The sequence below is a fragment of the Toxorhynchites rutilus genome, chromosome 1 (genome assembly GCF_029784135.1).
Source record: "Toxorhynchites rutilus septentrionalis strain SRP chromosome 1, ASM2978413v1, whole genome shotgun sequence".
Taxonomy (NCBI): Eukaryota; Metazoa; Arthropoda; class Insecta; order Diptera; family Culicidae; genus Toxorhynchites; species Toxorhynchites rutilus.
Genome location: NC_073744.1, coordinates 44,754,077 through 44,767,910, shown reverse-complemented (window position 1 = coordinate 44,767,910; position 13,834 = coordinate 44,754,077). Strand labels below are relative to the sequence as shown.

Genomic DNA, 13,834 nt, shown 5'->3' with positions numbered 1-13,834 from the left:
ATTGTTTTAAAAGCTATCGATCTTTATCACAGTTTTCACCACTAGCTGTCAAGAATAACTCCGTAAGACCAATCGTAACTGTTGTTCCGTGATTTGAGAATAAGGTTGAAGCCTCGGAGCGAAAAATGTTACATTGGACGTTTCGACTGCCCGCGTTTGCACATTGGACATGTTACGTTGCACTATAAGAATTTGAAACTAACTATTAAACAACAATCCAAATATCAGCATTTCGTTCTAAAGACTGATTATTATTGTTTTCACTCGTTGAATTGCACTGAAATCGATAACAACACCTGTAAGAAACAAATTCCAAAACGACCGAAGCACCACTGCGAGTTGTTTTGAATGCTTTGTTACTTCGGACGTTTCGGCCGTCGGAGGAAAGTGGCGTCCGAAGTAACAGCCGAGTGCTTAAAATCCGAATCTGTACATTGGATATTTTTTGTATCGGCGACAAAACAATGAAGAAGATAGATACGTGAACGATTGTTTTTGTAATACATTCAATGATTAAAAACTAATAGCGTGCATCCATTAACTCGATTTGTTTACATTTGTTACATAGGACCTTTTCAAAAGTTACGCGAGAATTCAAGCGTAACTTTAGAAACAGACCTATCTACATTGATCGATTCTCTTCATCGACATTTTCCATCGTTAAAGACTCATTGATAAAAGCATTTCCCGATGTGTTCGAAGATCAGGAGTGTAGAAGAAAATCTCGTTGATCAAACTATGTGGCATAACTGATCGTTATCGAAAGAGAAAGTCAATGAAGAGAATCGATCAATGTAGACAGGTCCTTTTCAAAAATTATGCGAGAATTCATAAAATTTCCCCGTTATTTTTAGGATGCAATCAATCAATGTCACACGAGATGCGATCAGATTCACTCAGTTCCTCTCTACGAAAATATGGACTCTGAATTAGAGATGGGCGAGCGCTCACGAGCTGCTCATTTGAGCCGGTACGTCAGACAACTAATTTCGTCAAAAACCCATTAATATGGGTATCAAATGAAAGGCCTTGACTAGTAGAATACAGTTATTTATGAGAAATGCAAATCCAAAATGGCCGCTACCCCAAAATGGCGAAAATTGTTTTTTTTTTAAACCCACTCAATATGAGTAACTAATGAAAGGACATGACTAGTAGGACACAGTGGAAATCCAAGATGGTGGCCGTTATAAAATGACATACTACTAATTTCGTCAAACCATCATCAATATGAAATCATCAAATGAAAGGGTTTGCCTAGTAGATCACAGTTATTTATGAAAAATGTAAATCCAAAATGGCTGCCACCCCAAAATGGCGAAATATGTATTTTTTTCAAAACCACCTCAATATGGGTATCTAATGAAAGGGCTTGACTACAGGGTGGGCCATTTAAAGTGGAAGGATTTGTTTTTGCAATAGCAAAGTAAAGAAGTGGAATTTTAAATTATTTTTTTTGAAATTCATTTATTTTGGTCCAAGGAGATTTGTTCTAACTACTTTTTGATTATGATATCTCGTAAATGACCGCCTCTGGCCTTGACCGCAAAATGTGCCCTTTTTTCGGTATTTTCCATCACTTTGCCCAATGTTTCGGCCGATATGGCAGCAATTTCTTGTCGGATATTGTCTTTCAGCGCAGCCAGGGTCCTTGGTTTACCAGTGTATACCTTGGATTTTAAATATCCCCATAAAAAAAAGTCAGGAGGCGTCAAATCAGGTGATCTCGGTGGCCAGTCATAATCGCCGTTTTTCGATATTAATCTTCCGGGGAACATTTCGCGCAATAATTTGGTCGTGGCAGCCGCTGTATGGCATGTAGCGCCGTCCTGTTGGAACCAGTAATTGTCCAACTCATTTTCACGAACAAATGGCAATAAAAAATCGGTTATCATTGTCCGATAACGCTCCCATTCACGGTTACCGTTGCTTCATTTTCGTTTTCAAAGAAGTACGGGCCGATGACTTTGTCGGCATGAATGCCCCACCACACAGTAACTTTTTGGTCGTAAAGAGGTTGCGTTTCGATGAATTGAGGGTTTTCAGTAGCATAAAACCGACAATTTTGTTTATTCACTCCTCCATTCAAGTTGAAATGCGCCTCATCAGACATTATGTTTTTTTGCCAAAAGGCACGTTCATTTTTGGCCATTTCGATGGTCCATTTGGCAAAATCAAGTCGACGTGGTAAGTCAGATGGGTTAAGTTGTTGAGCCATTTGAATTTTATACGGAAACATTTTCAAATCAACACGAATTATGCGTCGGAGAGTGGTTCGAGCGATGCCTAACTCTTGCGAACGATGGCGACCTGATGTCGATGGAGTCTCTGCAACACTGGCTCGAACGGCATCAATATTCTCGTCGAAACGTCTTGGTCGTTGTCTGGACAGATGACTGGCATTACCAACACTACCAGACGATATAAATTCGGCATATAATCGACGTATAGTGTTGTCTCCAGGCGATGTTTTAACTTTATTTTTATTTTTCCACGCACGTTTAGTTAACACAATTGAGAAGTTATTTTGAATGTACAGCTGAACAATTTCAGCGCGTTGTTTAGGTGTGTATTGTTCCATGGTTAAAATTGTACTGAAATGACGCTTCCAACGCGGTATGACATTTGTTAATCTGACATCTGTGTCAAAAGTTATGGGGTTGCCAGATGCTTCCACTTTAAATGGCCCACCCTGTAGTAGAACATAGTTATTTATGTAAAATGGAAAACCAAGATGGCGGCCGTTACAAAATGGCAGACAACTAATTTCGTCAAAACCCCATCAATATGGGTATCAAATGAAAGGGCTTGACTAGTAGATCACAGTTATTTATGAAAAATGTAAATCCAAAATGGCCGCCACCCCAATGGCGAAATATGAATTTTTTTTCAAAACCCCTATCAATATGGGTATCTAATGAAACTACTTGACTAGTAGGACACAGCTATTTATGTAAAATGGAAATCCAAGATGGCTCTTGGATTCCGATTTTACATCTATTCATGAAAAATGTAAATCCAAAAGGGCGACCGTTACGAAATGGCAGACAACATTTCTTCTAAAAACCCCATCATATGGGTATCAGATGAACGGGCTTGACTGAATGAAATGATTTGACTAATATAATATAGTTGACCATGAAAACATTCCATTCGAAATATTTTAAAAACGTTTGGGATATAAAACGGGGAGAAAACTGTGTCGTTATCGAAAACTGCTATATTCTCCCGATTGATAATTCGACATGATCAATATTATATGGATCATGTGAAATCAGTTCTAGTGATTATAAAAAAGCTCTGTATGAATTGATTTCGGAGCTGGTAAAGCGATCTACAAATCTTGAGTTAGACGAATTTGTAGCCTAACAAATACTGCTAGATCCTCGCTTCAAGCAGCAAGGTTTTGGGGATAACAGAGTACAACTATGCACACCAGTCGTTGATAAGGATGCTGAAAATGACATCCATAGAATGCACACCTACGAAACTACCACAAATCGTCGGTGATGAAGCGCTGTCGTCTGTATGGGAGAAGTCTCATGCATTGGTTGACAATCTTCGATCCTCACATGATCCAAAAGCTGCTGCAACATCTAGTGTAGATAAACATTTAGCGAAACCACATTTGCTGAGGCTAAGCAACCCTTAGTTTTGGTGAATGAAAGGAATCTCTCCGCGGCTTTATCTTTTTTTAAAATATTATGTATTCCGGCGACTTCAGTACCATGTGAGCGAGTTTTTCCGAAAGCAAGACAAGTTTGCAGTGAAAGATGTAGTAGACTTTCATCAGATAACATTGAAAAGATAATGTTTATACATAAAAAATAAAGAAGATCATTGTGGTGGAAATATATCAGAGAAAACCTTCAGTAAAGTAATATTTTTACTTTGCTCTGCACTGATTATTGTTTCAAACCTTATTTTTTACGTCTTCCATTCTTTACATATCCGAATAAACCAGTTCTTGAAAAGAGCCATCGAGCCGCTCATATGAGCCGGTTTTTTTCATTAAGCGCACGGCTCTGAGCCGCTCACTGAAATGAACCGTTTTTCCCATCTCCACTCTGAATGTTCAGTTGTGAAGTTCATTTATTCCATTCTGACTTTCGAGCCGTCCCAACTCTTTCACAGGCGAACATTCTGGTTAGGTTTGCCGCAAAGAGAGCGGTGACAGTGTCAATTCTGATCTTCTTCGACCATTGTGACTATTTTTCATTGTACAAACGCATGAGAAAGAAAGCTGCGAATCGTTCGTTCCTAGGGTACTCATAGCATTTAGTACTTCTACTAAAATTTGCGATGAAATCCTCCTCCAATCCCCTAATCAACTTTGATCGGTCGTCTAAAAATGGATGGACGTATCAATATGAAACATTCACAGGGGATTTGGGGATACACCGGGTTAAAAAAATTTCTGCTAAGTTTTTTAGACCAATTTGTCAAATGTCGGATTTGTCGGATTCAATCTGGCTGCAGTGGAAGTAGTCGCCAAGTATGAGGCTATCGAGACCGACATTTTTGCCTACGGAGAACGTGTTCAGGCTTTTGTGGAACAAGCTGGAATTTGAACGTTACCACGATAGGGAGCGAATCGCACTTGCTGACTATGCTGCGCGCTAGAAGAACGCGACTAGAGTTCTCCATTCAGTTGCAGCAGAACTTCCAGGAAATGATTTACATCTTGGACTCGGTGGAGGAAATAAAGCGGCAGCGGCTGTTAACCGACCACTATGACGAGCATCTGATGGGAATGGAAGATTTGCTGCAGAATCATACGCTTGTCAAAGCCGCTATCAAAAGAGAGCGGGTCAAGCAAGTCGTTCAGAATTCGTAGAAGTTCTTGGGTGATGAAGAAGGTGTTTATAAGCCGTGTGATCCTTTCATCATTGTCGATCGTGTCCAGCATTCGGAAAACGCTTACGCCGAGCTGTGCAAATTGGCTGTCGAGCGATGCTCGCGGTTAGAGGAGCCGTAAGCTGTGGCAGTTATACTGGGATTTTTGTTCAAGTTTATACGAATTAATACGAATGCAAATAGTTGAATAAATTTAATGTAGTAAAACTTCGATGTTTCGAATCAATTCATTCGTATACATGTTGGCTTCTAGGAACATCCGGATATATGGTTAGAATAAAGTACGAGAAAAAGAGCTCACAGCAAAGTAAATACTTACTTTTAAGAACTCATATCAACAAAAAATAGCATCTCATACTTCGGGAATAATATGAGATATAAAAAAGATACTGTAGCGACACGAAATTGTCTCCAGTTGGCAAAAACCTCAACTTCGATGCAAGTTGCTCCTCGGCAGGAATCGCTTTCCGCTTTTGTATATAATGTTTTTTAATCACCGATGTAATCAAACGGAGAAGATAATCGAAATATTCAGACGCCATACGAACGAAGTTCCTATATAAGATTCATCTTGTAGCTCTCACTGCAGATTCACGTGAAATCCCTCCGTTCCGCGCTTTTTGATTTACTCATTCACCCATATGCTGCGGTTACGGAACTGTTTTTGTTTTTTGGTCTATTCTCCTAAATTATCATAATTGCGGTGGCTAGAGCTACTGTTATAGCGCCATATGATGCTACTGTTGAAGCCATTCAATATTTTTGTCAAACATTAAATTTGTACTAAATTTTGACCAATTTTTTTCTGTCAAAAAATGTCAAATATTTGACCTCCGGTTTAACAGTGTACGGCCACCTGAAGTCACATTTTCCATAGTATGTCTGTGCCAATCATGGTATTCCTAAAGGGAGTATTCCCCAACAACAGAAAATGACATTATGGATTTTGATTTCAGTGAGCAGTGTCAGAGTGTGTTTGTCAACCGAAAAGATATCGCAAAATTCTGTTTGCGAATCAAAATGTTGCTCAAACCCAACGTTACGGGTTTTGTACAAAGAATTATCAGTTTTATAATATTAACATCATATCTTATAGCCAATTATGGTGCCAATGAGATTGAGGTGAGTTTCATGTGGATATGAGATCATTGGCTGATACGTTGTTTACCCAAACAGCTACCGAAACAATTTGTCACAAGTAGTTCGCACACCAATAACTGGGCAGTTCTGGTTGATACATCACGTTTTTGGTTTAACTACCGGCACATCGCCAATGTTTTGTCGGTATATCGATCGGTCAAACGTTTGGGCATTCCAGACAGTCAAATTCTACTAATGATTGCCGATGATATGGCTTGCAATGCAAGAAACCCACGCCCAGCAACGGTGTTCAACAACGCGAATCAACATATTAATGTCTATGGTGCCGATGTTGAGGTTGATTATCGAGGGTACGAGGTAACAGTGGAAAACTTTGTCCGTTTGTTAACTGGGAGAAATGAGAATGGTACCGCGAGATCTAAAAGACTGTTATCCGATGCCGGGAGCAATGTGCTCATTTACTTGACTGGACACGGTGGCGATGGGTTCTTGAAATTTCAAGACTCTGAGGAGATCACTAATCAAGAGTTAGCAGATGCCATAGAGCAGATGTGGCAAAAACAACGCTACAATGAGCTGTTCTTTATGATCGATACCTGCCAAGCAGCTTCAATGTATGAAAAGTTCTATTCGCCCAACATTTTGGCCGTTGCTAGCAGTTTGGTTGGAGAGGATTCTCTTTCACATCATGTTGATCCGGCCATAGGAGTTTACATAATCGATCGGTACACGTATTATGCACTTGAATTTTTGGAGAAAGTTGAAGTCAATAGCAAGAAATCAATGGGCGAATTTGTAAGTTCAGTATTCTCATTGAAAGCGTGAATAATAATCATATTTTGGTTCTTTTCAAGTTGTCGGTCTGCCCGAAACGTGTATGTATATCCACTGTTGGAGTACGTAAAGATCTCTATCCTAAAGATCCCTTCAAAGTACCAATCACCGATTTCTTCGGATCAATAAGACCTACCGAAATATCCAACGGGGTCGTTAATGTAACCCTCTCAACCATCCCCGAAACACAGTAAGTAATATCGAGAGAAACATCTCTGCTACTTTTCCATTCTTATTTCTAAATTGTAGTTTTGGACGAAGACAAATTAGCAAACCAAATCCAAAATTTTTCGTCGAGCAGTTTCCAAGCCATTTGTTTAAGTAAGTACAGCTCTAGTCAACTATCCATGAGATACGCGTGGTAATTTGAACTGATTTATTATTGAACCCAATAAATAAATTATTCACTATTGTCATTTTGTTTTCGATGTTGATGAACCATCGCTGATCCGAATTGTCCCTCCTCCACTGGTAAAATCGGTTACCAACGAATTTTCTGCATCACCGACCTTCGTTATAGATGCAATGAATTTTTGATTCTCTAAATTGTCATCGCATAAGTTTCGAATAGCCAGGATACTCCATTCTTTTATTACTACAAATAAAAAGAAAGAAAAAAAATCACGTTGTCACGAAGTTGCTCGTCAGCAGGAACTTACGCGGATTCCTTGCATCTAAATTAGTACACTCTAGGATTGCGGCTATGATTCCCATTTCGCGTGCTAAGTTTTGATTCTTTTTGTTCCTGTAGGCTAAGTTTGCTAGTCCTTTCACTAGCGATGATTTGAGCGAAAACGAAATGTCTTGTTCAATATTAAGATTGCTGGTGCCTTCTTTAACTTTGAGAATCTCTTCAATTTTTTCCACGGGAGTGAAAATATTAGCGTCGCAATTTTTCCCACGGGATTGCAGCTGACGAAGCAGACCTGTAGTTGAATATGATTTTTTTAAATCAATATTATTTTGTGTATCGCATTTGGGCTGTTCCGGAACACTTATACTGAAATACTCACATCCCATATTCAAAAATAACGCACTATCCGCCCGTAGAAAGGAATCGTATGGCTCGACGCATGTTGCATCCGAGAAGAGCATTAACAGAGTAAACACTTCCTCTGTACTCTCTTGGTCCAAATAGCTGTCGACATTCTTCAGTACACAGTCAGATTTCTTTTTGAAATCAACAAGCAGATGTTTGAAAAGATCAGGTTGCAATGGGCGGTCCCGAGGGCCTTGTTGACGCAAATATTCGCTTACATACCGAAGAAAATTAATTCTACTCGTGTAATTAATTCGCTCGTACCCGTCGACAATTTCATTGCTTTCACACATCAGGTATTCGAGAAAAATACTGACGAATTCGGTGGTTTCCTTCTGGCATAATCTATTTATTTCTACATTGGATAGAAGAACTTCTAGTAGTTCCTGTGCGTTAAGTCCAATAGATGATTTATATATAAACGAGTTGTATAGAATCATCGTGGCAGCATTTGTAAGGATTGTGTTGCTCTTAATACTCTCCAGCAGAAATTCTTTAAACTCATTCAGGACAAGTTCTTGGTTTGGTTTATTTTGAACGCATAAATTCGCCAACAACTGAAGGCAACTTGTCCGAACATTTTCATGAACTTCTTCATTATCCAGAATACTTTTGATTTTGGATAAAAAGAGTTCCATAGCGATTATTTCATTTTGGTAGGATTGACCTAAGGCACATGACCGCTTCAGAATATTCAAACACTTCAATGCTACCTTATTCTGCTCATCGTCTTTGGATTCATAGCAAATCAGGAAAGATCTGAATATTCCTTTAGATTTAGTGAAGAAATTAGAGCTAAAAAAATACATATATCATTCGATATTATCATACCTCTTCATTACACAGATATTCACTTGCCTTATGTCCAGCACGTTGAGCGCATTTACCGCTGCTTCATAATCGTGATCTGTGATTTGCTTGCTTATTTCTTCCATTTCTGTTTTGTTGCACGATTCCATTTATAATATTTGAAAAATCTTCGCCCAAAATTTTTTTCGAGATTAGCTATCAACGAATAGACTTGCTTCACATTTGACCTCTACGCATGGAGAAATGTCAAACAGTGTGTCGTGTTTTTGTTTACGTTGGGTAGGTTTAGTTCCCCAAAGAACAGTAGTGGTGCCAGTGCTGCTTAGTTGCCTTTTTTGGCAGATGTTTCAAAATACTATTTGTTTCAAAATATAAGATGTGACAACAATTGAATCGTTTGTTTGAGAAACCCCATAAACGTCACTTTTATCAAAAGTGACTTTTTGGCAGTTGAGCCCTTGTGGTACCTCCATCGACTATCAAAATTTCAGAAAAAGTTCGATCTTTTCTTGCAAATATTCGTTTGTTTGAGAAACCCCATAAGTTCATGTTTCTAACTATCATCACGGGCAACGCGGCGAAAGATATACAATTCAATTCACTCATTGTTTTATTCCGAGCCGTAAGAAGCATGCGCTGTTCAATTTAATCTGAATGTCTCCTGATTCGGATTGGGACCCGGTCATGACCACGAAATGTAAGCGTGGAGTTCGGTTGACTGAAAAAGTCATAAAAAGGGTCATAAGTCAATGGAACGGTATACAAAAAAAGTAATGGAAAGGGTGTTCCAGCTGTTAAAGTAGGAACAGATTGCATCTGTAGATAGGTTTCCTTGGTTGAAAATACTAGCGAACAGGACTGATACTTGCAAAACTTGATCGATATCAAACTTCATCGGAAGAGAAATATCTCGTACGGATTGGGTGATTCAGAGGAAACACTATAGTAAAGTGATCAGATGGTCAGAGGTCTAACGCGGGACACAAAAAACAAAACGTTATGTATATACGTTATGTGAATATAATCCATATTTTAGGGAGTCTAAACTGATCAGTATTATTTCTTTCTGAGTATCGGCACTCAGTTGTGATTTTTCGGTGGTTTAGATTTTGTTTACGCCCGAAAATCACTCGCTCAATCAGAGCATTTACGCCTGGCAAGCACGATTCAAATGCTACAATTTTCTCCAAATTACCGAATGGAATGCTCGAGTATTCCAATTCATTTTTCATCGATTTTAGTGTTCACGTATGCATTCAAAAAAATGGACTAATTTCGGATGGCGACGAAAGATAATTTATAGGAACAGATTTCGTTAAATCTTACGTTTATTAAGTCTACAACGAAAATGATTCAATGATGTTGATTCGCAGCAGCAGCACTGTCAAGCAACTTGATGATTTTTCCATACTGCAAGTATCACCCCACAGCGAAGGGGTTGGACATCCTGAGGCACTTTGTGTCCGCCAGATATAGCCGATCTGGTATTTACAATATCATCTTTGCCGCTCCTTAAGCCGGGAGATCGAAGCAACAGGCCAAACGGTGGAGAAGAATCTGGCCGAAATGGATATTTTTATGCGGGAGCGTCAGAAGAGACCGGCCGTATCTGAACAGCAGGCAATCACCCAGAAAGAGTAGCTTGAGGTGCTGGTGAAAAACTTCTTTCCGGCGAAAGAAGTGAAAAACTTCTTTTCGTACTCATAATGAAAAACGAGACAAACTTGATGCTAGAATTCAACGAATGGCAGAGGACCGGGTACTTTACGTTCCCCAGGTAAGCGATGACGTCGAACGTATCATTCACATCAAGTTCTCGAAGAAGGTCCTTCTCTGACAGACGTGAAGGTCGCTCTTCTTGCGAGTCATATGGTGAACGGGGAGATATATAATACGAAGTGCTTGCCGGAGTCGGGAAGGTGATGTGGTCTTTATGCCGAACCTGGGATCAGACCATTATGCCAAAAGATCGGCTGGAGATAAACATTGTCGCGAAGACCACCAACCTTCCCAACATTCCCCAGCTGCGCCCGATAGAAAACTGTTGGGAAAAATGGCCAAAATAGAGAGACAGACGACCACCAAAGCCACGAAAAGGTAAAATAACACGCCGACATACATCTTTTCATCGGCCATGGTACAGGTTCCGGCCAACTTCCGTAAGATCGCCCAGTGCCTCATTTACGATACTTCATCAAACAACTCTGCCTCTTAATGTCGAGTATACACTAGTTCTTCCGGCTTATTTAAAACGTTAAGCCCTGACCGAGGTAGGGGACCAGAGATGAACTTTTCGTCTGACTCACGTTGGTCCCTGCGGATCAATAGGGGACTTTTATAAAAATCATTTTCTAATTTTGTTGCTGTCGCTTCCATTTGACACTCACTAAATAAAAAGTCCAATGTCGGTGTGATGGAACCTCAACGTATTAATCTTTGGATGCATTAGAAGCGCTCTTGAACAGTCTGCAAAATAAAAGTTTTTTTAAGGTTCATCCATTTAAGAAAATCAATATGATCAAATTGTGACATTGAAATATATTGATATCGCGGGGCATTTTCGTTTCTTTTGCCAAATGCGGGACGTTTCGCGGGACGGAATCTTACGCGGGACATTTTGTTGAAATGCGGGACTGTCCCGCGTAACGCGTGACGTCTGGTCTGTTTATACCATAGTATTTTGGCTCCGGTGGCGTTAGTGCGTAAAATTTGTTTACAATCAGATGGTTAGGAGATGTTGTTTCGTGCAAGTGTATTGTTTTCACAGTACTTACATATTAACGTCACCGGAGCGCAATTTTTATTATGAATTTATTTTTTTTAATATTTTTTTATTGAGATCGATGTTGGGGCGAAGTTTCCATCTAATGAGGACAACAAACCTAGGCGACTCCAAGCCGCCGAGGTGACTCAATCCTAGTCAGCGGTCGGAGGCGGCTGCATCTCACAGGCAAACCTATTTTCCATCGAATGCCCGGTTAGTTTGAAGCATAGAAACGATCCTTCAGGCTTAGAGGCGAATGAACTGAAAAGTTTAAACCCTCTTAAAGCCAAAAAGAAGAAGAAGATCCTTCAGGCAAGTTTGACCGAGCGTTGGCGAGTGTCGGACGGGATACGTTTACCTGGTTGACTTTCGCATTAAAAATTATTATTCATATTTCAAAGCAAGAATTAATCGGAAACAAATTAGTTTTCAGGGAATGAATCTGTCAGATGCTTCAGATACTTTACTCTTCGAAAGAAAGATAATCGTGTAGTACAACGATGCAAAAGGCTTGACGTCGAGATCTACTGTCATTTCGAAAAAAAAATTGTCTAAAATCGACACTCTGGGACTTAGTTTTTCTTTGGAATACGAGGCGAAACGTATGGTTTTGGGTGCGAATAAAAATATTTATCTCGATTTTTCATTTGAAACTTGCTGCGAATTGTTGATTTGCACGATAATATACCTTATGTAAAATATTGACTCATTCGGACTTCATTTACTAGGTAAAAAATTTTGTTGAAGCACAATTATCTCAACAAAAAAAAAATGTTTGTTAAAAATTGACTTTTCAGAGGAAAAAACGACCAAGTGCAAAAAAAAACAATTTACCAATTTTTTTTTCGAGAGAAAAGCCCAGTATCATATAGTCCTCACATTGGTTTAAGTTTACACATTTGTTAGTTGTTTAGTTAAGCAGTATCAACCGTGAAAAAACCCACCGCGATGACTGTTTCGGACAAATCGCTGTTTATGACATGATCCTAAAAGCTACGAGTGGGATTGGATTGTTTTATTTGCTTTTCCTGGATTGAAGGTGTGAAGATTGAAATTAATGATTGAGATATTGAAATAAACAATTACAATCTAAACCAATTAATCCACAACACTGCAAACGATTTCATTCAACCAGGTTCAGTGTCGCCACATTTCCATCTGTACTAGGGGGTTAAAAATCTTTCTCATTTGTACTTTTTCTGTACCATCGGAAATATTTCTTATAGAGAAAAATCTGTTTTATTAGCATGAAAAAATACTCATTTATTTACTACAAAAACTACATTTACATTTACAAGTCATTCGTGGGTTTGATGATGCGTATACATTGTTTTTCTGAATCTACACTGCATACTATCATTTATTAAAATTTTCAAGCTATCGCCACGATGTTTAATCAAATCTTTTGATCTTAAAATAGCGTTCATCGCATCGTTGCTGAGCCGGTTTAGAAGCTTATTTTTATCCTGACTGTGTTCAGAAAAAATAGCTCGACAGTTTCCGAGGAGTGAGGTATAGTGAGAACGTTACAAACAAGACATTGAAGTTCCGAAAATGCGAGCGTCCGTCAATTAATTTTAGGCATCAAATTTTTATCCGCGCACATCCTTGCCTTTTGAAACTGTGATTTCTTTACGGAGTTATTTTACCTTTTTCATTCTTCAGATCTTGTATATTCCCAAGTTTCTGGAATTTAACGTTGTCGCAGCCTTGAGCGTCGGATCATCATAATCGACTCTTTTTCTGATTTGCTTTATCAACTCCACAAATATCCTTGAAAATGATCTGAGTGATACGAAATTGGGATCAAAAGAAGATTTTAAAAATCTATTGCTATGGTTTTTCGCTAATAAGGACCAAGACCTCTATGATAGAGATATCATGAAGCTACCTTAGGAATGGCAACAAATTTTCCAAAAAAACGGTGTACATTTGAACCAAATCGGACTATCTTAAGCATATCAAAAATAGTTTTGAATTTCACCCAAAAATAATGAATTACTGTTTCCCCAACCTAATATTTTATTTCCAGGGCCAAAGCCATAAAAGGCTCTTCAAGAGCAGTATGTGATATAGTGTATCAGCTTTAGTAAACCGATCATTGTAAGTTGTTATCCAACACTGACCAATTTTCTCCCAAGCATCAAAGTAATTTCTATTCGAATTAATCGCTGGGATTAAACAAAATAGCTATTCACCTATACTAGAATATGTGAACATTTGTCTAAACTGCTGATTTCCCCAAGATATCAGATTGAATAAACTAAATTTCACTAAATTTCAAATTTCAATATCCTTCAATACGATGCGCATAACACTACGTCCACATTCATACCTCTCACGCTAGAGGTCACGAGTTCAATTCTCACTCCCGACATCCTTCCAAAAATGGAAGTAAAAGTGATGAACCAACCAAAATGTGTTGAAAG

At 38.8% G+C, this 13,834-nt stretch overlaps 2 protein-coding genes across 2 annotated transcripts; one reads left to right on the top strand and one right to left on the bottom strand.

Annotated features, from left to right (window-relative positions):
• The first annotated feature begins 5,807 nt into the window (after nt 1-5,807).
• LOC129773716 (putative GPI-anchor transamidase) lies at nt 5,808-7,203 on the top strand. The gene is made up of 4 exons (XM_055777363.1): nt 5,808-5,979; nt 6,034-6,753; nt 6,813-6,982; nt 7,042-7,203. Exons 1-4 carry the CDS (start codon nt 5,878-5,880, stop codon nt 7,115-7,117), a joined length of 1,068 nt encoding a protein of 355 aa, XP_055633338.1. The 5' UTR covers nt 5,808-5,877; the 3' UTR covers nt 7,118-7,203.
• LOC129773708 (ataxin-10-like) lies at nt 7,155-8,882 on the bottom strand. Its single transcript, XM_055777354.1, has 4 exons — nt 8,690-8,882; nt 7,806-8,626; nt 7,452-7,718; nt 7,155-7,387 (listed from the first exon to the last, which is right to left on the bottom strand). Exons 1-4 carry the CDS (start codon nt 8,788-8,790, stop codon nt 7,206-7,208), a joined length of 1,371 nt encoding a protein of 456 aa, XP_055633329.1. The 5' UTR covers nt 8,791-8,882; the 3' UTR covers nt 7,155-7,205.
• Between the last annotated feature and the right edge of the window lie 4,952 nt (nt 8,883-13,834).